The sequence below is a fragment of the Momordica charantia genome (genome assembly GCF_013281855.1).
Source record: "Momordica charantia cultivar OHB3-1 chromosome 1 unlocalized genomic scaffold, Mcharantia_2.0 BLBB01000001.1, whole genome shotgun sequence".
Classification (NCBI taxonomy): Eukaryota; Viridiplantae; Streptophyta; class Magnoliopsida; order Cucurbitales; family Cucurbitaceae; genus Momordica; species Momordica charantia.
The window spans coordinates 16,435,649-16,461,068 of record NW_028275157.1 but is presented as its reverse complement, the minus strand read 5'-3'; the positions used below and the strand labels follow the sequence as shown (position 1 = coordinate 16,461,068).

At 34.3% G+C, this 25,420-nt stretch overlaps 3 protein-coding genes across 10 annotated transcripts; 1 reads left to right on the top strand and 2 right to left on the bottom strand.

Moving 5' to 3' along the window:
• Nucleotides 1-466: 466 nt before the first annotated feature.
• On the bottom strand, nucleotides 467-15,525 carry SPY (Tetratricopeptide repeat (TPR)-like superfamily protein). Of its 5 annotated transcripts, none has more exons than XM_022276948.2 (18): nucleotides 15,050-15,525; nucleotides 14,228-14,793; nucleotides 12,009-12,170; nucleotides 11,730-11,905; nucleotides 11,500-11,575; nucleotides 10,749-10,877; nucleotides 10,451-10,570; nucleotides 10,261-10,323; nucleotides 10,091-10,172; nucleotides 9,053-9,147; nucleotides 6,946-7,010; nucleotides 5,408-5,606; nucleotides 4,731-4,925; nucleotides 4,301-4,395; nucleotides 4,069-4,204; nucleotides 3,673-3,890; nucleotides 2,966-3,093; nucleotides 467-1,337 (listed from the first exon to the last, which is right to left on the bottom strand). In XM_022276948.2, exons 2-18 carry the CDS (start codon nucleotides 14,636-14,638, stop codon nucleotides 910-912), a joined length of 2,778 nt encoding a protein of 925 aa, XP_022132640.1. In that variant the 5' UTR covers nucleotides 14,639-14,793; nucleotides 15,050-15,525; the 3' UTR covers nucleotides 467-909. The 5 variants fall into 5 exon arrangements, with proteins under 5 accessions (XP_022132640.1, XP_022132636.1, XP_022132637.1 ...); XM_022276944.2 differs by having other exon boundaries at nucleotides 10,255-10,323; nucleotides 15,050-15,524; XM_022276945.2 differs by having other exon boundaries at nucleotides 10,255-10,323; nucleotides 14,228-14,788; nucleotides 15,050-15,524.
• Nucleotides 15,526-17,006: 1,481 nt separating this feature from the next.
• Nucleotides 17,007-21,352, top strand: LOC111005705 (Vacuolar protein sorting 55 (VPS55) family protein). 4 transcript variants are annotated; one of them, XM_088125595.1, is made up of 6 exons: nucleotides 17,007-17,183; nucleotides 18,249-18,360; nucleotides 18,457-18,508; nucleotides 19,917-19,956; nucleotides 20,031-20,115; nucleotides 20,880-21,352. In XM_088125595.1, exons 2-6 carry the CDS (start codon nucleotides 18,320-18,322, stop codon nucleotides 21,061-21,063), a joined length of 402 nt encoding a protein of 133 aa, XP_087981721.1. In that variant the 5' UTR covers nucleotides 17,007-17,183; nucleotides 18,249-18,319; the 3' UTR covers nucleotides 21,064-21,352. The 4 variants fall into 4 exon arrangements, with proteins under 4 accessions (XP_087981721.1, XP_087981727.1, XP_087981734.1 ...); XM_088125601.1 differs by having other exon boundaries at nucleotides 18,360-18,508; XM_088125608.1 differs by lacking the exon at nucleotides 18,457-18,508 and having other exon boundaries at nucleotides 17,008-17,183; nucleotides 18,360-18,456.
• Nucleotides 21,353-23,009: 1,657 nt separating this feature from the next.
• LOC111005837 (NAC domain-containing protein 90-like) lies at nucleotides 23,010-25,237 on the bottom strand. The gene is made up of 3 exons (XM_022277475.2): nucleotides 24,921-25,237; nucleotides 24,205-24,509; nucleotides 23,010-23,566 (listed from the first exon to the last, which is right to left on the bottom strand). Exons 1-3 carry the CDS (start codon nucleotides 25,087-25,089, stop codon nucleotides 23,222-23,224), a joined length of 819 nt encoding a protein of 272 aa, XP_022133167.1. The 5' UTR covers nucleotides 25,090-25,237; the 3' UTR covers nucleotides 23,010-23,221.
• Nucleotides 25,238-25,420: the final 183 nt, after the last annotated feature.

The following is a 25,420-nucleotide window of genomic DNA, read 5'->3' as shown; positions in this document are numbered from 1 at the left end:
AAGTGGTAGTAGTTTTCAAGGGCTTGAAGGTGGTGGCTGATATGGAGTTGGGCAGAGCAAACATGGTTTCAAATTGCCCTCTAATGAAGGGTTTCATGGAAAAAGGCCTTGAAATTTAGCTAAAGTTGGTTCCATCAGTTTCCAAATGCCCTTTAAACAAAAGCATTTCTAAGGAAATCACTTTTCGGTATTGTCTTTTATACATCATCCTTTCCTCTGATGGTAAAAAAGGCTGCACAATGACATAACTTGGTTAATTTTGCAAATTAGAAAAAGTATATATATTCAATTAATAAATACTATTAAAATGTACTTAATGAGTCAATTAAAGAGTAGAGTACTTGTCTTGAATGTTTTATATTATAGTCAACAGGCAGTAGCCACTGCTGACTCATTACAAGCTTCCATCAACAGCTGCAAACAATCACTTCATGCACAAAAGTTTCCAACCAAAGCCAATCATATCTACAATTCTCAAAATCTTACACCTAAATACCTCATTAATTTTCTTCCATGGAAAATTCATCTCCAATAACAACATAAGGGGTTAATTAGGCACTTTAGAATGTTCCCAACCACAAACTTCCTACACAAGCCATTTCAATTTTTTCACAGCACCATTACTAAAGCAAGACCTCTATGATATACAAATGACATCTAATTTTCTATGATTCAGTGGGGAAAAAATGAAGTACAACTATCTCTAGCGGTAAGATTCCAAACCTATATTTTATCTCCAGGCAAGCGTCGAAGATATATTGATCATCTGCAACCTCAGAGATGTTGGAGTTCTTGACCATTTTTTACCATTACCCAATGCTCAATACTCTGTAGTCGCTACGGGCAAATGAACATGTTTTTTTGCTTGTTTCCTGTAAAATTTCCAAAAGTGCCAATCAAATTCGTGTTTCAGTTGAGCTTGCCTGGTTTTTTCGTCAGATGCAATGGATCTCCGTTTTCTCCACAAGGGGAACGAGTGACGATATCAGAGGAAACTGGACAATGTCCATTGGATTTGATGGATGCAGGGCTATCCTTTGAGGGGGAAATGTTTGATTCCATTGTTGTAATTGGCTCTTCTGAAGCAGCTTCTTGCTGTCGTAGAATTTCTATGCGCCTTAATGATGGCACATCTCCCTTACAGTACCTCTGCCACATTTTACGATATGTGGACTCCAGACCAAGGATGAAATTTGGCCCATCACAAACAGGAGACTTCGACATAAGATCCCGAAGACTCATTCTTAAGTTAGAAAGTGCTGTTACATCAGATGCTAGCTGCAATGCTAATTTTACATATTCCTCCTCGTTCTTAGCAATCAGGTGTCCTAAACCTGCTTTGAAACATGCAAAATGTCAAATATTTTATTGATCGTGCAAGATTGCAATTATTCAGAAAAGGATAGACCCTATAAACTTGAGAAAGCAAAAGAAGATGCCCTTAATCTGTCTATATTTCCAATTTATTATTGTGGTCCCTCTGCCTTAAAGCACCAATGACAGTTCAAAAGAGAAAATCCAACTTCTAATTACATCCTGACTGGTGCTCCATCTACAAAAACAATGGGAGTACCAATCATCTCTTTCTGTTTTGCCTTTTCGCTACCTATATTTGCTACATTATCTTCAGCCTTTTCCTTCTACTTTGCCTAGTTCAGCACCTCAACTAGTAATCAAAATTTTCTAGTCAGCAGTTCAGAGGGCAAAAGATTTATCAGACATGGTTAAACGGAGAGGAAAGGGTTAGAGAAGACATGGTGAGGGAGGCGGGGGAGCCGGCGGAGAGGGAGAGAGAAGTCATCAGGGATAGGAGTAATGTGTGTAGCTCTATCTCTTCTTGCAGAGGGCAAAAGATTTATGCTGTGGTAATTCGGCAAATCTGATCGAAGAATAGTAGGATCTCCACAATACTGAAGAGAAGACTGACCTTGGAGCTTTAAGTCTTAAGTTCTTTTAGTAATTACTCTTTAACCACTATATGCCAATTGGATAGGTTTCTTATAGCTCCTTTGGTTCCTTTTTTGTAGTTTCATTCATGACAATAAATTAGTCTCTTATATATATTATAAAATGCCAACTTAAGGTTATCCGTTGAAGAGTAAACAGTAGAAAGCAAAAATTCCAAATATTGAAGGTTCTTCAATGGAACCTTGTTAGAGAGGGGCTGAATACAGTAAGTAGAATTCGAAGGAAATAACCTTTCTACCAAGGATGCTGAAGATTGTGGTTATCTTTCGTTTTCTTTCCAATACTTTTAGGGAGTATTTATTAACGAAGTTTGGTTTAGCTGGTGTTTCCAAGAACGACAGTTCTCTGTTCGGAACAACTTTGTGGGGTGGCCCTTGATCCTAAGACAATAATGTCTGGGTGTCAGAAGTCTGTGCAAGTTTTTGGGAAATTTGGAGAGGAATCTTAGAATTTTTAAGATAAAGCTAAAGAGTGGAAGGAGTTACCGGATTCTATTTATTTTGTCAGCTTCTTTCGGAGAGCTCTCTCTCTTCATCATTTTGTAATTATAACTTCTTATACATACCAATTGGAGTTTTTTTGTATGCTCCTTCGATGTTCAACCATTTTCATTCTTTTGTTCTTTCCATCTTTTAAAAGAAAATCTTTTTGTAATTATAACTTCTTATACATACCAATTGGAGTTTTTTTGTATGCTCCTTCGATGTTCAACCATTTTCGTTCTTTTGTTCTTTCCATCTTTTAAAAGAAAAGTTTCATTTCTTATCCAAAAGGGAAAAAAAGGAAGAAAGAAAACACGGTAACTTTCATGAGATAGCAAAAACTGCATTTGATATTCTGGATGGAGTTCGGCTCAAGGCATTTAGTCTCATTCATACAAAATCTACTTCATTTATGATTCTCCCTGTTCAGTTTGGTTGTTAGATCTACCAAAACCAGGCCACAAGAATTGAAGGATGCAAATTTAAACCACCGAACAAGAAGGATGGTTACTCACCAACTTTGCTGAGAAGACTAACACCGACATTGTGAGCATGAACAGATCCAGCCATTGTTACACATGGAACTCCCATATACAATGATTCGCATGTAGTTGTGGTTCCAGCATATGGAAAAGTATCCAAACTACACAAAATGCACACAAGAATTCTTAAAAATCTCACAAAAGACAAAAAGAAGTCGAGAATTATACCATTAAATCTGAGTCCCTAGATGCATTAGTAACCACAGACATTGATCTTCTTGTCAATCCTCTCAGAAACAAAAATCCTCTCACAAAAATTGTCAAATGGGAGAGATTTGTAGTTGAAAGTTTGATTTTTCCTTCTTGTGCTAGGGCCTTGGTCTGTGATTTCTAATAGAAGGATTTTATTTCCTTCTAACAATAAGAATGTTGCATTCTCATATAATTACACTTTTTAGTATCTAGATTTGCATGTTTAAATTTTTATTTTAAAAATCATATTTAGTAGCAAAAATCATATTAAGATTATTAATATAAAATGAATTTAAAAGAAATTAAGCTACATGTCCCCAACATGTACACTTTCTGGTTTTTCAAAAAATTGATGTATTGTCATGATCATGTTGTAACGCGTCCTTACTTATGTTCCATACTCAACTTAACAACATCATATAGCCAAAAAGAGAAAAAACTCAATTAAAACCACACAAGATGAGGCAAAAATTCTTCTCAAAATTTACCTTATATCCATCAAGGAGTAGGCTTGCATATGGTCATGATTCAAAAGAATAAGAGGAAGAAGATCGACCCGTTGTGATTCCAAACCAAGCTGCTCCAAAGTTGAAAGAAATCTTTGTCTCACACTATCACAACAGAAAGGCTTACACTTTACCACGAGTCTCGAATTTGGTATGGCGCATAGAATCCTTGCCCAAACTTGTAAAACTTTAGGTGTTATCTAGTGAGAGGATAAAGGGAGAAAAAGCAACAGCAAAAATATTAGATCACAAATTTATAACCGTTAGAAACTGTATGGTTGCAGCTATCTTCAAAGAAATGCATGATTACTTGGATAAAAAATAAAACAAGGGAAAAAAATGCAGCGGACAAGTATACAATTACTTTTTAATCTATACCTTTGCAAGATTATTGAAGCTACCAAATGTGATGAAGCCATTAGAAATAGCTGGAGCACTGGGCACGGTACCAGCCTCAGGAGAAGGTGTATAACAAAGGAAGCATTCTGGCAACCTAACCAACTCCTCAACGTGCCTGTGATAAATAATGGAATATAATACACATAATTGATGTAAAACAAAAATAACTCCACATGTTTCGTCCTTTAATTAGTAGATGCAGGAGACCTACTTCTGTTTTGTATTGGGAGGATCTGCCAGTGAATCTGTAATCCGATAATCTATAGTGGGCAAACCAGTTGTGTTTGGGTAGCCAATCCATGTTACCTAAATAAAACCCAGCACCATGCATAAAAAGTTAACAAAGTGTAGGTAACAAATATCCAAGGATAAAAGTAGAGGCTTGAGGTAAAAAACACTAAATCCATTTATGCAAGAACACCTTCCTTTTCTGGGGGATAAGAAACTATTTTCATAAAATAATTGAAATTAACATGACAGTAACGTTATGTTGTAGCAAAAATTCAACAAGACACGGACAATTATTCCATACTGCAGGATATGAAAGTGTAAATGGTAGACAGTTTCAAACCCAAGATAATGCAAGCTAATGAATCAATTTTCAGTCAGTCAAAGAACAAGAAATATATCTTCCAGCATACCTGAACAGGCGCAGGTCTACATGCCATCATCCCCAACTTATTATTAGCTGTATGGCCAGTAAGCTCCACCAAGATATCCACTTTGTCTTCCCTAACCATGCTTGCAACCTTTTTTTCATCAATTCCATATATATCCCTCCAGGCCCCACCTTGTTTTAAGACTTTGTCCCTAAACCTAATGGTTTTTGCATCTGCCTGTAAAGAAATATGAAACCATCCATGCTGTTACAGGAGCAGGTGAATAATAGCAGGTAATGGACTATTTTGCTTATATGAACTTCCAAGAAACAAGAATGGTAAAATAGGCAACATAGAGTTAATAGCAATATGTAGAGCCAATTTAGTCAAAAGAGACAGGTCTAGGAGGGTTTTTAAACTCAAGTCGCGATATTGAGAAATTTGGATGTACAAAACATTACAGGTTGGCAATCATGGCTAGGTTTACAAGAGAAGAATTTGAAAGAGCCTGCAAACTGGTAGGCTTTGCAATATTACTGATGCAGCTTGATAGTCGCTGGAAGTCAAGAAAAGGCACTTTTACAACCAGTAACATGGTAAGGGGAAATGCTTTGGTAATAATTCCATATGATGCAAAGTGATAACTAAAACAAAATACATATAATCAAGCATAATAGAGGTATGTAAAAAGTTTGCAACATTGTAAATAATACCAATACCTTCACAACTGCCGAATAAACAACCACCTTGTAATTTGCATAATCATGATGGACTAGGGGAGCTTCAATGAAGTAGGACACCGAGTGAGTAAAATAGTCAGGAGACACATAGCCGATAACAAGTGGACGTTCTGGGTCTTTCGGGTTATCCCATGATGTGTATTGTGGATACAACCCCATAAACCGCCTGCCCCAATCCCTTTATAATTACCAAAAAATCTTGTTAAATTTAGGACTTCAAGTTTAAATCAAAGCTACAAAAGGACATTTGACATCGATCTGCTATTGTAGATTCTTGCGTGTGAAAAATACATATGAGGATCAGTATAGAACCAATAAAATGAAAGAATATGTTAGAGTAGATTGGTGATCACAAAGCGGAAAAAAAAAAAAAAAAATATATATATATATATATATATCTGCAGGAGAATATGGTGCTCTTGTCAACATAAAAGAAGAAGTTCCAACCATTCTCCATCTATTTTTTTTTCTTTTTTTGGGAACAAGAAACGATATATATTTAACACAAGAAACAAAAGAACGGCCTAAAGGCAGGGGATGAGAAACCCCCCTCCTAACAAAATCATGAATAATAGCTTTCATATAATCGTATAATCATAAATAAGCTGTAGTAATAAAAGAATTTCGTGTGATTTAGACACCACTAAAATGTGGTAAGCTGTACACCAATTCAAAAAGAACCAATAGAGGACATTATTCCCTTGAAAACTCTTTGGTTTCTTTCCCTCCAAATTCTCCATCCAGTTTCAACAGAAAAAAATCAAGCTTGTTCCTTATCTACATGCCTCATAATAGTTTCATCTAGTTGAATGAAAACAAGAAGCACAACCAGCTACTATGGGTTTGTACTGTTTGGAGAATGAGAATCTCAAATTCTGTCACTGTGGAAGTACCTTTAACTACTAACCAAACTACCCCAAGGAATGACATTTCTAGCAAACAGGTCACTTCTTAAGCCAAACGTCAGACAACCAACCTCCCTAAAAGTAAGGTCTAACCATGAGCATCAGACGCATTAATTACATCTAGGGAGGTTGGTTGTCAGAGCGTCAGAAGCATTAAGGCAAAACCAATGGACATATTTTGATGAAAAGTCAAGGGATCAATGATTTTCTGACAAAATCAACATGTCAATCAATGAAGGAAAAATCCGATATTGCTGCTACTCTTTTGCTACGTCGATTTTTATTCACCAGAACCCAACGATGTAATCATGATGAGCCAGGTTGCACAGTTGCTTGCAGGTGGCCATAGCCATATTCTGATATTTATTTGTTTAGGATAATTCATTCATACATGATCAAATTCACGATCACAAGTTTCCAATCCACTTATTAATTGGATTTCCCACTTCTCATTAATGAGAAACTTTGCTTTGCTTTACATTATTAATATTATAGGAATATAAAAAATAACAAAGACACAAGGAAAAGAAAATCACAACAGTAAACAGTTCATAAAACCAAGTTAATGCATCCACGGAAGATTGATAATGTAGGGGGGGAATCATCTGAAACCTGTGAGCCTCGTAAAGTTTATTTTCATGTCCTTCATCAATGTAGTTCATAGCAAGCAGTCGATTCTGTGGGAACAAGAAATAAACAAGTAAGAAACCATTGTTTAGGGAAGAAAGTAAAATTTTAGAAATCAGAAGACAATTTTACGGGCCAATGATCATGATGCAATATGTCCTTTGCAATAAATGGAAATCAAACTTTAGAGGCGGACTCCATACAAATAATCTATGTAGTATTTCGAACATAGTTTTGGGCCTTAGATATTACTTTATGTACAACGAACCACATGAACCTCTGATTGAAAATTGGAAGTTATAGAAATGACCAGAGGAAGAGATGTCAGATAATAAGTGAAAGGCAAGCTTCAAGAAATGGTTATTTCAACAGGTTGCTGGTCCGCCAATAATTAACTTTCTTTGGTTGAAAGAATTGTGAATTACAAAGAATGAAAGTACAAAAAGAGCACACCCAAGCATGCACACACACAAAGAAGAGAATTGCAAGAAGCCTAAGTTGTTGGTTTTTTTTTCTTTTCCAGTGTAAGAAACAAGTTGTTGGTAATCAAAAGAGGCAAATCACTCAAACGAAAAATGAATATATTGAAAGGGAGCTATTGAAGTGAGCCACACCCCAAACTTCTTCCCAAGACTTCTTTCTATCATACAATGATACAACACCATTTAAGTTCCTCTCCAGCCAGAAATTCCAACAAATAACAAAGAAACCAACCTACAAAACAATCTTCCTCTGTCTCTAAACAGAGAGCATACCAGAACCTCATCCATAATAGTCCTATAAAGTCTCAAATTGGGGGCAAAGATACCCAAAAATTAACGGAATTCTCAGCCAAACATTTACAGAAAATGTGCTTTGTTACAAAAAATTATAAAAAACCTCCAAGACCTTTTTATACAAAACACAGAACAACTTGAAAGATCAATGAATAAAATTCATATTGAACCCCTCCCCACAACAGGCCAAGAAAATAACTTAACTTTCTTTGGAACTTCAACCTTCGACACCATAACAGAAAGGGGAGACACACAGGGGGAGAAATGAGATGAATATGGAAAGAACTGCATGAAAAACACCAAGAGACTCCAAACACCAAACTCTACCATCTCCGGAGTCAAAACATGAGAAAATCTTTGAAAAGTTGACAAGGCACAAGAAAACTCTAATGCCTCTATTATTGAAGCGAAAGTGCTACTATAATGAAGATTGAAAGAAGATTCCCCCACAATAAGAAAGAAACGAGACTATATGGCCATTTTTAAGAGAAAATAAGTTAAAATGACAAGTAAAGATGACTAGACGAGATCAAAACATATCCAGTAGTCCTACAAACGCACAAAGTTTCAATCCCCAACCGATCATTGAGAAATAGACTTTCAAGAATGCCTGGGTGTCATAAGTGACCAAACTACAATCCCCCCACCCCCCCCCCCCCCCCCAAAAAAAAACAATTAAACGTCATAACCAATTGGTAAAACGAATTATCTAAATTTCCAATCCTCGAAATATCCAACCACGCTCTTCCCCCTAACTAAATGAGACCCACCACCATGGTCCATACCCTCCCATAAGAAATCTTGCATAATCTTAGCAAACTTGGCCCTGACTAAAGAAGGTGCTTTTTTAATGAAGATCCAACCGTCATTAAGGCAAATGAAGAAACAAGAGAGCCGCAAAAGACCAATAAAAGAGGCTAGCCATGAGTGATTGTGATATGCAATCAAGTAAATAGAGATTTACACCAGAAGATGTAAACAATAGATAAAAAGAAAGCAAGACCTTTTTTTTAATAAAAAAATCAAACTTTCATTTTGACAATTAAAGAATATAAGGAGGTCAGACAAAATAGAACACAGCCAAACCAACAGGACGACTAGTAAGAAAAATTACAAAAAGCGAGCCCCAGCAGTAGGTTATTGAAAAAGAAATTACAAGAAAACAAAAGACAGGCAAGACAACAAAATCTGTCTCATGTCATCAGCCAGTTCAAATTTCTTTTCTAGTTATATATAAAAGGCTTTTTTATAAGAGGAAAAAAAATAATAATAAATAGCTCATTATATATTCAATTAAATAATGAAAAAAGAGATACCTGGCCAGCATTTCGAGAGTCGGGGTCTATTTTTAGGCAGCGCTCGTAAGCGTCAACTGCCATGGAAATATTCCCAGCATCCCTATGCAAAACTCCTGCACCTCAAGCAATAAAATGGTCATTTTCTATATAAATCTTTTTAAAATTTTAGGGAAAAAAATGGTACAAGGAAACAATGAAGCCTACCAGGAAAAAAATGTCTTCTACTATTCTTATTCATAAACAATTTGACTCGAAAATATTTTAGAGAAAGAAATAAAGACAAAAAATTAGACCTCCTAGAGACAATATAGAGTAAAAAAGTACATTGATTATGTTATGTCTTTAGTATTAATGCATCCTTTGAAAGGAAATAAATAGTCTATCTAAACCTTATCAAGGAACTTTTTCCATTTCTGTTTTCATATTCAATTATTACAAACCATTTAAATTTTTATACCAGCTTCTCTATATTCATTCATTCATTGCCTTTATTTCCTTAAATTTAATAAATATCTTTTTTTACACTATAAAATCATACTAATTAGTTAAACAGAGTTTGATATAGAACTAAACAGTAAACTTAAACAAAGTTTGATATAGAACTAAACAGTAAACCAAGGTAGGTGCCAAACAAAGGTGTTGAGGTGACTGAAATTTGGTGAAACACGTGTCTTCCTCATTCACTTTACGTATAATACAAAATATTTTGCCAAATTGAGAGCTTTATGAAATGTTTAACATTATTGGTGACATAAAATAATATATTTTCAAGATTATGATGCTTTCCAAATTCCAGTAAATATTTTGAAAGAAAAAACTACCAATATAAAATAGAATATTTAACTGATAAACATGTGCATAATGAATAATATAACCATAAGAATTCATAAGGTCCCACATAAAAACCTAATTGATGATTAAAAATATCATAATCCCAATAAAGCAAAGTACTAGACATCATTGAAATAAATGAAGATGAAAAATTCTCAACACATTGATGTGACACAGCTGCACATTTAACACGCATGCATTCAAGAGAAACAGTTCAGAAGGGACCTAAGTTATTATAAGCTTCTGCATAAGTTGGATTTGCAAGAATAGCTTTTTCAATCATGCTTGCTGCAGCATCCATTTTCCCCTGATAATAATTATATGAGTTTAGCATCCTCACAAAAAGTTCACTTAAGATTCTACTATCAGACGTGAGTTAGTACAAGCACCTGTACCGTGTAGACAACACCAAGATTGTTCAAGGACTGAGAAAAGTTGGGTTTTATAGATAAGGCAAGCTGAAAAATGGAAACATAAAAATGATAGAGAAATACAGGGTGTCAAAATTATTTTTAAAAAAAAAAACACCCCATAAAGGAGAAGGAAGAAATCAGGTGGATAACTAGGGAAAGTAGTAAAGCATACTTGATAACATTCTACAGCTTTGTCCAGGTTGTCCTGATCTTTATATATAACCCCTAAATTATTACATGCCTCAGCGCAATGAGGGTTGAAATGGAAAGCTAGCTCATAGAAAACAATAGCCTGCAGAGCCAAAGATCTAACAAATTTACAAGATTTTCAACCAACACAAATAATTAAGAACACGTAGGTGAGTGGAAGGGAGAGAGATAATGGTTCAAGGAAGTATGCATATCTGTATTCAAAAGAAACACTTATGGGGAGGGGGAAAAAAGGAAGTTATCCTCCACAAAAAACTAACCATGTCAAACTTGAGCATTTCACCATATGCAACCCCCAGATTATACATAGCATCAGCATAGTGCCAATTGTAAAACAGAGCTCTCTTGTAATATGCTACACCCTGGCTTATATCTCCTTCCAGTTTAACCTGAAACAAATTAAAAATTCATAAATTTAATTTTTTATTTTAAATTTAAAAATTAAAAAAAAAAAAGGAAGAACAACTCTACAGAAAATGGTAGTTCTAGGGACTAGTATTCTAACTACTAATATAGAGAAAGAAGAGGCAAAAGACGAACTTCCTTTTTCCTTGGTACTCGCAAATTTGAAGTTAGATGATAACTTTGATAAGATCTAATAAAAGTGGAACAACTTACTGTCCAGAAGAGCCCATACAAGTTCATCTACTGCATCGTTAGATTACATACTAATAACTTTATGTCTCTATGACTAAAACACATGGAAGAAAAGTTCGAATGTCCTCACAACGTCCTAGTGAGAACTCTCCATCAACAAGTTTCATATAATACTATTCACCTATCTTTTATTTTAATCAAAGCCTTCACGCAGGCTATCCAAAGTAAAAAGTGAAACACCTCTACACATAAAATTTTAGTAAAATTCTAGATTCTATATCCAGCCAACTAACAATTAAACAAATAAAACCAAAATGATGAATAGAAGTAAAGTCCAGTACCAAAACTAGCAAAAGAAGGAAATTATATAATATTCAATACAATTTCTAAAAATTGAAATGAGAAGTCAGCAACCTTTGTTCCTAAATCTGTCAAGGCAATTGCCATATTATTCTTTGCAATCTCAAAATTTGGTGAAACAGCTAGACACCTGACACCAAGAGCAACCAATCAAATATACAATTAGCATCCAAAAACACATTGAATGGAAAAACTACCTGAGATCTGAGAAGGAAAAAAAAAAAAAGCAAACAACAACAGACGGAAATCAGTGGTAGCATCAAACAACTGAAAGTTAAGACTACCTCTCATAACAGGCAATAGCTGACTCTAGGTCGCCACGGTTTTTATATATTACACCCATGTTGCAATATGCTTCAGCATACATGGGTCTCTCAAATGCAGCCTTCTCGTAGCAATTAAGGGCTGTGTCATATTGCATCATCTCAGAATATACAACACCAAGATTATAATATGCAGGCTGCAGTAGCATAGGAGGTAAAGTATAAGTACATAGTTTAATGCAGGGTACAATTTAAAGAGCAGATGGACAGAAGTAAGAATAAGAAGAGTTCTAAGATTACAGCATAGTGTGGGTCTATTTTGAGAGCTTCATAATACTTCTGAATTCCCTCTTGAGTGTTACCAGCAAGCTTTAAGCTGGTTCCAAGGTCTGTCAAAACAACTGCTAGGCATTCAGCAGCTGGTCTGTAAGAAGAGTCTGCTCTCAAAGCCTTATGATATGACTGTCCAAATTATATTGATCAGGTATTGGCAATATAATTAACATAAAAATGTTGCAAAATAAAAACATAATTAACATAAAACATAAGCGAACAGTTAGGACAAAAGTGTAAACTATAAAGACCAGCAACAGATAAAGCTATAACTTTTATTTAGAGTAGATTGGGTGAGCATGCAAAAGGTCTCCCAGCTTGATTATAATTTCAAAACCATAATTCACCCTTGTACCTACTCCTAACAATCCTTCCCCAGATAAAATATGAAATTACCAATGTGTGAAATTTTTATTTTTTATTTTTTATCAGAAATATTGGTGTATCCAATGTGGAAAATTAAGCCGGATAAACTGCTCATTCAATGATGGTACACTCGTATAGACGGCAAGCATAGTTTGAGAAAGGTCATGTCTCAAAGTACAAAAGTTTTTGAAATTTAGTAGTCATTTAAAATTCACATTGCATGATTCATTTATCAGCTTTTTTGTTAACCCACTTTCTATGACGAATAAGATATGAACAAAAACTACAAATAATTTATGCATGGACAGTTAATGTGCACGAAAAATGAAAATTAATAATAATAACAATTCTGAAATGGAAAATTTTCAGAAATATTAGAAGTGAAAAAGAATAACATGGAAGGAAACATAAAAAGTAAGTATTTATCTGCAGGTCACCCCAATTAAAAACTCACTAATTGGGCTAGGGATGATAATTTCTCTATTTCTTATCTTTCCTCACGGCACCTTGGGTTACCCCTTCACACAAACCTAGACAGGCCTATTATTGGAGCCAAAGGTGAACAAAGTCTGCAGGCAGTTGGCTCCTTGGAGAAATCCTTGAGTTACCCTTCTTCTCTTACCAATATATCCATTTCTTTATTTTTTTTAAAAAAAAAGGTACACTCTCAGTGATTCTTGCAATTCATCTAAATCTAGCATAAAGAAAAATAAAAGAGAAAACTTCTAATACCATGAAAAAAACACACGCTGAAATTAGAGAACAAGATGAAAAGACCACAGCCACCACCCAACTACCATCAATATCAAAGGCCACAAGAATAGTGTCATTCTGACAATGATTTGAAAGGGCTCCTTAAACAGCATTAAAGCCACATTACAATTCGGATGAAGAATGAAGCAAATAATATGGGACCATTATTGTTGCAACATTGGGCACCTATTTTTTATAGCAATAGAATATCCAAAAGGCGAGAGCCATGACTTTATACATGCAGAAGAAACAAGTTCTGGTTATAAACCAAGTCCACAACGCATAAGTGAAAGCAAACTTTCAAACCCCCAACAAGTATGGCTCCATGAACACCAATCTTTATTCTAGCTCAACAAAGGCTATGCTATAACCAGCTCACATTGTAAGTTGAATGGTCTAATATTGATTAGACCATCCCCTCAGAATTTTCAATTCTCTAAACTGGTGGTTCTAGGCTAATCCACATTCTATTCTTATTTCTCTTCAAAGTCATCACTATCACATATCACTAATACATATAAACAAAAAGACTGGCATTTTTTAGCAACAAAAATAGGACGGGCAGACAATTGTAAAGGAACTGAACAAACAAAAAGTTGCAATCAATCTAAGTACTACTAACTACTAAGCACCATATAACATACTCAAATCAAGACAAGATTAACATGCAAGTAACCTTTTTTGATTGATAAAAGAACACACCAAAAACCAATCCAGGCTCCAAATGTGTCTATCACAATATCAATAACTACAAAAGAATTGTCAAGTATACATGAAAACATGTGGTAATTTTCTGTCTATAGAGCCAGGAAGGAGAGAATTGACCATTCAAGTATAGATTACTAGCCCCCAGCAGTTATCAACGTATTGTTTTGCATATATCACAACCCTTCTAACTAACACCAAGTAATAATGGACTCATGAGAAATCAGGCGCCACAATAATAAGCTTCAAATGAACTACATTCTATGCCTCGGGGTGCGAAGTTTTGTATCTGAAAGATGTTAAGTTTTTTTTTTCCTTAGATAAGAAACTTTCTTGGAAACATGTTAAGTTTCATAGTATACCTCAGCAGCCTCCACAAGACGACCTTCGTCCTTGTATAGAACACCACAATGCGTGAGGGCGCATGCATTCTGCGGATCCAACCTGATGACTTCTGAAAAACTTTCAAAAGCGGGCCTGCCCAAGTTCTGCATCTGTAGACATATTCCTTTGCCAATATGAGCTTCCACATTTTCACCATCTTTCTCTAAGACTTTCTCATAGAGAACAAGAGCATCTGCAAATTTGTTTCTTGATCGAAGAATGTTGGCAAAGAAGAGAGCATCCTTGCCTTCGACCTTCTTCTCGGCCGAATCGATACCCACCGGGGATGAACTCATTTTGGAAGAAGACAGTGATCCTTGCAAGAAACCATTGTCTCTCACAGGGATTCTCTCCCTTCCACTGCCATCATCTTTTTCTGTCCACGCCATTTATGCCTAGCAGCAACCTCAGAATTCAGTATCAACAATCACTATTGACCAACAAACTCCATCATTGATGCCTCCCAAAATAACCTTGCAACCGACCCAAATATGGCTCGAAGGTAGAAGCCACTGCACGAAATCAGAAGCTTCTTCAGCCTAACCTGTCCCAGAAACGCAGTTATAACCCTAGTACTTGATTCCAATTATTTTATCAAAAAAAAAAAAATCTCTACAACCCCCCAGTAACTAAGCAACAAAACCCATTACAAAACCGGATTTAAACCCGAAATCCTTAAACCCAGAAACCAATCAAATAAACAGTAAAGCAATATACAAAAAATAAACCCAAAAAATAAAAGATGGGTCGATCAATAAATAATAAAAACAATAAGGCGTGAAGAAAGAGTTCAAGCTTACACGAAAAGTTGTACCCCCTCCTCCGAGTAAGCTAAGAACATTGACAGCAAAGAACGAGGAATGATAAACTAATTCACTGACAGCCGGAGCTGGTAGAGTCCACTCCCTGTAAGAGAACCAGAAAAAAAAATGGAGAAGCGAGGAGACCGGAAGAGAGAGAGAGAGAGCTGGTTGATGATGGAAATGGCGTGGGAGCCAGCCGAGAAGTAGCGGGGCCTCTGCTCTGCTCTCAGCTCTGCTCCTCTCTCTCTCCGAAAGGCGACTGATGATTCGATATGTCCCAAAAACCCCAAAGAGGAGGCCCCAAAGTCCGTCGGTTAATTGCAAACTTTAGAAACCTCTCAATAACATAACATGAACATCCAACAAATTAGGGAAATTAGGGAATTGGATGTCGCCATTAGCTCTGCCCTGTGGCTGCGTTTTCGTTGGGCGATAATTTTTGCAAATCACGCCCACCCCCCACTTCCTCGTCAAATCATCCTATTGTAAGTTTTCAAATAAGTTTTTAAATCTCTTTTCTTTTTTCCTTTTCTTTTAGTATTTTTCAACTGGGTCCTTGTAATGTTTTTAAATATGCATTTTATGCCTTTTTTTTTTAACGTTATAATTGGCTAATTTAAACTTAAACGTGACGAGAAATGAAGCGCATACGTGGGTGAATTGCCCGACAGTCGGGGATTGACCCCGCATAAGCAGTCGACCAATATAGGGAGACGGTGCGCACTTGGCACGAGATGTATCAGTAAGCCCACGACGTCATAATAGCAACATAATGTGCAGCGAAAAATTACTTCACTCTCTAACTTGAGCGTCAAAATATATTTGGCAGGGCATCTTACTGGAGCCGAGGTCCATTATTGTCGAAGAACCATATTTGACGATCATCTCATCAAACAAATTAACGAACCGGATTTTAACATCAACGCATGTCATTTATGATTATGATTGAGTTAGTTTAATCAATTAATCATGATAATTAAGCAATACAATTTTCTAATTCGTCGTTCAGTAAAAAAAAAAGGTAAAAAAAAGTTTACACAAGTAGTTAAGTAACTATCTATTGATGGGTATGTAAAGGAAATAAAAAAAATTACGAACTTCCTAGGATCGAGTATCCATACTTTCTAATGAAATATTTTATAAATTCAATCTTTATTTTTAGGTATGTTCGAGTTTTGAACCCACTAATTTAAATCTTATAATTTTGATCGCGTCAACAATATGAAGTCGTTGGAATGTATATTTGTTTGGTCAGTCTGTAAAATGAGCTATTAATACTAACGAATAGATTGACGACACTATAGCACACCATTTGAATCAATGAATTTCCTTACCAAATATCAATGTTACTGTTGCATCTCAATATTGGCAACCCCCGCACTCACCCCACTCACGATATTTTAAACTTAAAATATAATGTATGGAAATTTGGGTTTACGAACAATCATTAGAGATTCACTCCACGTCGTCATCGATACAATGTCGGTGGCAAAATCCTTTACAACTATCACACGTCCCGTAGAGCTCACAATAAATAATGATACTGATGGAAGACATCCAAATGATGCATGAAGTTCATCCTTGTTTGTTATGGATTGAGGTTGATTCATTGATCATTTGAAAGTTTGGTGTCAAGGATGACCGATGAACTTTAAATTTTATCAATGATCTCAAAGATCATTAGAGGCGAGGTCATACTAAATACTATTTTTGATCGATAATACATGCTTTAGTCAATGAGTTAGGTCGAAGTTGGCAGTGGATAAAATTATTAACAACTTAAACTTATTCCTTCTAAAAACTCAAATAAAATAAAATAAAAAGCTAAACTATATTTTAAACTTGCAAAAAGTATAAATAATTAGTTTTTAAATGTTTCGTAATGATCAATTTAATTTATCGTCAAAATTTAAAAAGAAAAACTTTAATTGGTTTCTTAAAAAACTTTCCGAAAGTGATACCGAACTCATAGTTTCAAGTGTGCCATATTCATACGCAGCCAAAAGAATTCCTCTTTTGGTCTGGAATCGGCTCAAATCTCGTCTTCCTCCGTCGCGATTGGGAGCGAGAATAATCGCGCGTCACTGCTGAAGGAACTTCTAGCTTGCTATAATGACGATGACATTGGAAGGTACAGTTTCCAAACTGGGGATGCCCTCTTTTATCGCAGCTCCATTATAATTCATATCTCCGAGATAAACCTGTTACTGTATTGAATCTTGGTGTATCTAATATTCTCGTCGATTTGGGGCCAAGTGCTTTAGAATTTGAGTTTGTCTGGGTAACCATGTGGCTTTTCGAACGATGGGTCTTCTTTGACTAACATTTTATTTGATCGTAGCTATTGCGAAATAAGGGATTTAAGGAAAGGGAGTTTCAATTTATTGGGAAATTGTTGAGTTTCAATTTATTGGGAAATTGTTGGTTATTTGATATCTACATATTTCTTTCCATGTAAAAAACATCTTTTTTGCTAAAATTTGATTGTGGTCATGGGGGAAATCATGCCTAAAATAGGAAATGGTGGTCTCTGTAGAATTTTCATTGATCCCATATTTTTGTTGAATTTTCATCGATGTTCTAAACTGTTGTTTGAGATGGTTAGAGAAGTGGCATGTGTAAAATACAAAAGAACGTCAGGATGTATCTAACTATCTATTACTTCCTTTTGGTCTCTTGGGTCCTACGGAAATACGGATTTATCCTCTTTGTCACCCTTTTCTTATTAAAAAAAATATAAAAGAAACCATTTAAGTAGAAGCGCAATAACCACAAATACTATGTAACAACACTTCCTATTGGATTGAAAAGTATCCTATGATCCAGAACCTATTTTATCATGGGATTGCAAATCCTTAGTTTGACTATGAAGAGAAAATCTAATTATATCTAATAAATTATGAATTGGATCAAAATCATTATGAAGTCTGTAAGAAGTGATTCAAAGGTATTGACTTGAATGATCTTGAATGATCAATCTCCTTCGACTCCTTCATTGGCTCTAAATGGAGACCAAAGGTCTTGAATGATCAATCTCCTTCGAAGAAGGAGGGTGGCAATGTTAATTACCACTAGCTTCAAGATTTTGTATACTTGTTAATTGTTGTGGTTATGGTTGTTGCTCAATATTATAGACTACAACCCTTGGAGTTTCATTTATACCATTCGTCCTTTTGTTGCCTGTTTTGGAATTTAGATGTATCTGCCATTTAATGTTCACCAATGTTGTAACAATTGCTCTTGGTCTTTGTTGGGTGGCGCCTTATCATGGGGTTTATGCAAACACGGATGGATCTCATGTCTGCAGTGTGAGTTGAATTTATCAAGTACTCTGACTATTGTTCTGAATTCTGACGTCTAGCTTTATGAAAAAATCTAAATGAGAACCTTCCCCTGTTGTGCAGGTTAGCTGGTCTTGCGTTTATGTTTTCATCTAGCATCTTGCTACAGATTTTGGTATGGCTTATAGTACAGTCAAATATCTTCCCGATAGAACCTTTACCATCGATTATAATACTATTTCTGCCGCTTCCTTTTAAGATGAATTGGTTTGGATAATGTTGATTTCTATTTTAAATTTTAGAACTCTTCCGACAGAATTTGGGCACAGTTCACAAATGAAAAATCTAGATTTTGTACACATGCGTTTTTGAGTTTATAATTAGTTTATGAAATGAAGATAGAATAATTGTATCCTTGCAGCAACTGTCAAAACTAACTACTAACAAGAAGCTGAAAGGCATAGTGCCTTGTCTTGAAATCATTTGAGGCTTTACAATTTCAGGACAAAATAAATTTTTAAAAAGAAATTAAATTAGGAGAAAGAATATATGTTGTTAATATAGTACCTCAATTTTTAAAATTTAATACATGTTTTATGACCTTGTTCCTGGTATTCTGAAAGAATTTTATAATATGCCTTCTTAAATTGGTAGGTTGTAGAACTATGTTTTTTTAATCTACCTGTCATTACATGTATGGTTGGATGCGAAAAGTAAGATCATGGGTATCTACTTGATGATGAGTGATGACATGTTGCCTTCTGATCTCCTGCCCAACCTTGTGGACATGGTGCTTTGATGCCAAAAATTGCTGCAGGACAAGGAACAAATTTTGAGATAAAAAATTCTGGTTTGTAAGCATAGCAACTTATAGGATTGATTTGTAAGAGGTTGGGGATTGCGATTCTAAGAATCACCTTAGACTTAGAGAGTTCAGCCATTACCCTTTAAGATTATAATTGCATCACACAGTTCAAAGAAGTTGCTGGAAGATGTTTCATTCTACATTAAAAAAAGTATTAATACCCTCTGCTCATATAATTATCCTAGACTTTCTGGATACTTGTAATCATTAATGTACCTTAAAGAAATGTAAGGTATTAAATTATTAGTTAATTGTACAGTCTTAAAGGCTTAGATATTAAAAGTCCTAATCTTTTTAACAAGATATGAACTTCTCATTGATTAATGAAAAGGAACAAAAGCTATTAAAAATGGAAAACATCAAATACTCGTAGAAGCCAACAACAGCTATGATTAAAAGCTCAAAAATTGATCTTGGGAACAAGTAACAAACCTTTCCTGATAGGCTGTAGGCACTAATTAAAGACTCGTTTTATTGGGAGGATCCCAGTAAAGATTATGGAATTCAATGCTTGAGCTTTTGAAGTGATTTTTTTTTCCTGTTCTCAATAAAATTTTAATTGCTACCACGGTTCTATATGGAGGATTTCTTTTGATACGGTCAGTATAATTGTTAAAATTTATGAATGGCCTCTTTGGAAAGAAATTCTAGAAAGGAGATAAACTTGTGAACCGTATATTATTTATTTTTCATCTGTTTTTTGTTATCTTGACGGTAGGCTTGTGCACTATACAACAATTGGTGGCCTATGTTATCAGGTGAGCATTAAGCTTGGTAATTTATTTTGCTAATAGATAGCCTTCAATGACTGCTAATTATGTTTTCTCCGCAGCTTTGATGTATGTTCTTGTTCCAATGCCTTGTTTATTTTTTGGAGGAGGGTCCACACAGTTTCTGATTAGCCGAGATGGTGGAGGGTGAGTATCTCTATATTAAGTATTTAGATAAAAATAGGTTTTCATTAATTAAATGAAGTAACATAATAGAGATAGCACCGGTAAAATGACTACTTTTCGGATGTTTTCTTTATTATAAATCATCCACTTAATGGATGCTTGTGTCATGATTTTTGAGAAATATAATGTCCTTGTTACTGATAGTGTGTCATGCAAGTATATCAATAGTATCTCTATAACTCTTAGTACCACCCCCCGCTTTTGATGATGAGAAAAACACCTCTTCGTTACCATTGGAATTGTGGAATTACCATAATGCAAGTGTAATTGTTGAAAATTTACCGTATGAACCATGTTCTTCAAAAGCAATATTGTCACTTGAAGTACTAGTTTTGTATGAAACAATTAACTGAAACTTTCATTGTCTGTTTCTCTGTCTCATCATATTTATATTGTAAATTTGCCCTATGGTCATGAACTCAAAATCGAGTTAATACTTTTAAGCGAAACACCTTTTCCACCAGTATTTATGGAAAAAGCATTAATTAAGTACTCATTCTAAAGTGTTTTTGGTCGTAGAGCCAAGCATCTATTTCTTGTATGCAATTCATTTAGAAGTCCAGGTCATCGTGCTTACAAATATGTGGAAAGATACGAAGTACAATAATACCGATACTTGTCCGAGTGCAGTGCATTTTCGTGGCTTTCATGTTCTAATCTTCCTCTTACTTCTCTTTTTGTCATGTGAACGTGTTGCCATGTGAACGTGTTGCCACGACTTCCAGATGGATAGGTGCTGCTAAATTCTTGACAGGAGCTTCAACTGTGGGGAGTTTGGCAATTCCTATTATCCTGAGGCATGCTCATATGATCGATACCGGAGCCATGTTCATAGAGTTCGTTTCCTTCTTCATTTTTGTTTGCACTGTCTTGTGCTTCCACCGTGTTAGCCTTGAAGATGATTGGTGATCCCAAATTCCAGAAGGAAATTACAGTGATGCAGATCATCGATGATGATTATAAAAACTTCCTGTTTTAGATTTTGATGTGTTATCTTGAACAGTTGGTGCCCAACGTTGGCATAACGAGATGAAACTTGCACGGGGAAACCAAGTTTGGAGTTTCTCATTTGTAAATCAATCCAATGTATGATAATAGAAGTTCTATTTTTTTTTATAATTTATTATATCGCGAATATTATGGTGGAAATTACAAGTTTGTAGAGGAAATAAAAAGGTCATGGTGTCATGTTGCCTCAGTCAAGTTTTGTTTTTATTTGTTTTTTATCATTATGTGTAGCAAAAATTGTGTTCAATGTAATGTCTTGTCTTTAACGTTTGTCCTTTGGATTAAGTTTAGGTTAAATTACCAAAAACAAAAGAAAATTCCTTAATTGACTTCCTTCTAAAAGAAAAATTTCTATCATTTCAAATGTTTCAATACGAGACTAAAAGTTTGATTTGATTTATTTAATATGTGAATAGTTTCTTGCCGTCTAAATTTACCAACATCACGAGTAGTAATTACATGAATCTAAATTTTCCAAACTTCAAATTTGGTTCATGGGTCAAATATTGTTCGAGGTCTTTTTGAACTATTAAAAAGGAAACAATTATTTTAGAAAAAAAAAAAACAAAAAGAATTAGTCAAGTGAAGACCAATAATTGGGTAAAAAAGAAAGAAAAAGAGTCAATGAGAGTCAAGGAATGGGTCTCCAACTCACACAAATTCGTTGAGACTTCCACCGCAAAATGCCAACGATGTGATGTTAACTCACGTGTGCTACACGCCACCATCAAATTCACTTCCACACTCACTATTTTCCTCACATTTTTTAACGCAAATAATTTTGTTATATTTGTAAATGTAAAATAATGAATATGATTTTTTTTTTGTAAATATGATAATTTTATAAGGTGGATGTTTATTATTAATAAATTTAATAATATACATCATGTAGGCAATATGTTGATAGTTTTTTTTCACTTTTCAAAATGTTTTTATTTGAGCTGCACTTAAAATTATGGCATATTTATAAATAATTTTAGCTATTATTTTGAGCCAAATTATTATAGGTGTCACGGCTCATTTTTTTAATCTTTAAATAGTTCCATACGTTTGTTTTAAATTATATTTTGGTTAATCTTTACGTTTATTTTATTTTATATCCAAATCGTAATATATATATATATATATATATATTGTTTTTTATTTGATAAATAAATATCTATGGGAGCTCTTTCAAAATGAATCCAAGAGGATTAATGAAAAAGATTACAATAGTTTTTTCAATTAAAAATTTGAGTATTAAAATAAAATATTTTTTTAAAGTTAAATGGAACACAATTTTTAGAGAATTATCAAAAGCCAAAAGAAAACATTTTAAATTATAAAAGGTCAAAAGAAGACATTTAAGAGAAATTTAGAAACTTTCCGAAAATGTGTAATTATCTCTAAATCATGTTTTAGCATTAAGAGCATTAGAAAAGTGTTAAATAACTTTATACAAAAAAAAAAAAAACATAAACTAAATTAGCTTTATTTAATATATATATATATATATATATATATATATATATATATATATATATGAGCATTAGAAAAGTGTTAAATAACTTTATACAAAAAAAAACATAAACTAAATTAGCTTTATTTAATATATATATTGAATTTTAATGTAGCCTATTTGATTATTAAGTTCCATAAGTCTAAAAATTTCGAAATAATATAAATTTTGCAAAATTAGCAAAATTGTCTTGCACAACGAGAACTGATGAAGCAAAAACTATGTAGTTTCGACATATCTCTAAGTCATAATTGGAATGCAAAGTATAGTACTTGACACTCTCAATTTCAAGAGCTTTTTATTCTAAAAACAACCTAATTATATACTAAAAATATATTCATTCCATCTATATATGTAAATAAGGTTTGTTTAGAAGATAATTAAAATAATTGACGCAGTGGCAATAACTTAGAACCTTACAATATCAATTAAAAAGATAATTCAAATTAAATTGAGTAGATTTCCTTAGCGTTCGGCGCTATTGATCTCTCTACTAATTAGTCTTGATATGCTAATTTACTATATGATCATTTAAACACGTACCCTGTTATCACATTTTTTTCAGAACCAATTCAACTGCTCCCAATCCCACATCGGCTCATAAGCAGCCTCCATGATCCTTACGTCGACCTGGTTACTAATTTCTGCAGTTGTTCGAGACGACTCGTCACGCTGATCACCCGATGAAGAGTTGTTCGGTGAGCTAATCACTGCAGTTAACAGGTCGGCCCCGGTGGTTGGGTTAGGCTGATTGGTGAAGCACAGTGACTTGGTCATTGCTACTTGTACATTCGAAGCGATAGATCGAGCCATCGTCTCTACCCCTTGTGCCTGCGGTCGTCGATCAAATGACCGCAAAGTTTTGGATCTCTTGTAGATTCTGCATAAACTGAATTCTTGCCTCAACTGCAAAACCAAAATAAAGTAGTAATACCCAACTAATTAAGTTAAATGAATAACATCATATCCATAATTAATGAAGATGTACTCTTTACTTTTATTCAAAATAACATTTTTTTAAATACAACATGTGGGGTGGGGATCGAACTCACACCTTCTTGGTTGGAGATATATATCAATTATCGGTGAGCTATACTCGCTTTGGCAGAGTGACATTTGTATATTATACCAAAGTCTAAGAATTATATAATCTAACAATGAATCCCTAATGGACTTGAGTTTAAAATTTAATGATAGATTTAATATAACATTAACATATTATTAGTTACTAAATTAATAATATGGTAACGAGATGCATAACATAGTACCACAATCTTTTAACTCTGAGTTTAATTATTTAAGAGTAATTATATTATGAAAATTTAGATCTAAGACAATATTAGGCCCATTTTAAACATAGTACATACCCTACAAACTCATTTTGAAAGATACATTCTTCTGTTCTTCAAACTTAATTAGGATTTAAAAAATTATTTTTCTTAAAAAAGTAGAAAACCAAACAAAGGAATTCAACTAAAAAGAAAGTTTTATAAAAATGAACTAAAAACAAAAGCATTATCAATCGATTATCAGACGTCTCATACTTGAAAAACAGCGGTGGCCGAGGAAGAAGAAGACGGGTCAGCTGCGACATGAATGGCTTTATATTCATTCATCTTCCATTGAGTCTTTGTTCCTGTGGGAGCTCTTCCATTGTAGAAAACCATAGTTCTTTTAACTCCAATGCTTCTATGGTTTGAGGAATAAACCTGGCTTGGAGAACCAGTAGCTTTCCAATACCCAGTGATTGTCAATCTCTTTGCTCTCCCTCCTCTCGCTTCACTCTCGTGCATTGGTACGAAGAAAAACCATTGCTCTTCGTCTCTCCCACACACCTCTCCAGCAAACCCTGCCAAACACGATAATTTAACATAGTATTAGAGCAAAAAATTATTTTAAACGTAACTCAAATCAATTAATTATTAGATCTCACGAAATAACTAATATTTGAACATGCGATAAAGGGTGTTAATTAAAAATGGAATGAAAAATAAAATCACTAAAACTTTTAGGTCTGACGAAAACTCTAATATTAAATATGGGTATTGGATGATTGGATTGTTTGAGGTCAAACCTAAGAAAGTTTCGATGCTACGCTTCTAAAGTTTCATTGTTATCTCTTTTTTTTTCGATATCAATTTTCATATAACATCCCTACAACATCTTCCGAAGGATAATGAAAGAGAAGAAAGAAATCAAATAAATTAGCTAGAAAAAATGAAGAACACATAGAGATCAGATACATATAAAAAGAATTTACGTGGAAGATTCCAAGGATTGAAGTCATAAATATCCAAAACGGGTATGATTTGATCCATCACTTGTTTCAAATCATCTCTTCCATCTTCAAGCTTGTTATGCAAATAGAAAGAAACCAATTCTTCCTCAGTAGGGTAAAACCTAAACCCAGGTGTCAAATAATCCTCCATCTCTCACTTCTAATAATTATTAGACCACTGTGTGTGTATATATATATGGAGGTGAAAGAGAGAAGCTGTAAGGATAAGAAAAGAGAGATTCTTATCAAAGCAAACCTAAAGAAATATGGCATTTCTTTGAAGTTTCCAAGCTCTTGTATGGAAACAAATTAGTTCTTGTCTCATTTCTCTTTATCTACTTAGAGGCGTATAAGCGATCTGTTTGATGGGTAAAATTGAGTTGATTTAAGATATTTTAAGATTCGAATCTTAGGGCGGCTAACGAGTATTGAAGAGTAAGGAACACGGAAAAATTAAAAAATAATTAAAATTCGAATAGTAA

Bases quoted from the DNA above. Each gene is read 5' to 3' on its own strand.
- SPY (XM_022276944.2), bottom strand. From the start codon at position 14,638: ATGGCGTGGACAGAAAAAGATGATGGCAGTGGAAGGGAGAGAATCCCT. The intron at 11,576-11,729 runs GTAGTCTTAACT...TCTTGGTGTCAG, and splicing joins GCTATTGCCTGTTATGAGAG to GTGTCTAGCTGTTTCACCAA. The intron at 3,891-4,068 runs GTATAGATTAAA...TCCTCTCACTAG, and splicing joins GCTTCAATAATCTTGCAAAG to ATAACACCTAAAGTTTTACA.
- LOC111005705 (XM_088125595.1), top strand. From the start codon at position 18,320: ATGGGGTTTATGCAAACACGGATGGATCTCATGTCTGCAGT. The intron at 18,509-19,916 runs GTATGGCTTATA...TCTTGACGGTAG, and splicing joins GCATCTTGCTACAGATTTTG to GCTTGTGCACTATACAACAA. The intron at 19,957-20,030 runs GTGAGCATTAAG...TTTTCTCCGCAG, and splicing joins TTGGTGGCCTATGTTATCAG to CTTTGATGTATGTTCTTGTT.
- LOC111005837 (XM_022277475.2), bottom strand. From the start codon at position 25,089: ATGGAGGATTATTTGACACCTGGGTTTAGGTTTTACCCTACTGAGGAA. The intron at 24,510-24,920 runs GTAAATTCTTTT...CGTGTTTGGCAG, and splicing joins CAATCCTTGGAATCTTCCAC to GGTTTGCTGGAGAGGTGTGT. The intron at 23,567-24,204 runs GTATGAGACGTC...TTGGTTTTGCAG, and splicing joins CGGCCACCGCTGTTTTTCAA to TTGAGGCAAGAATTCAGTTT.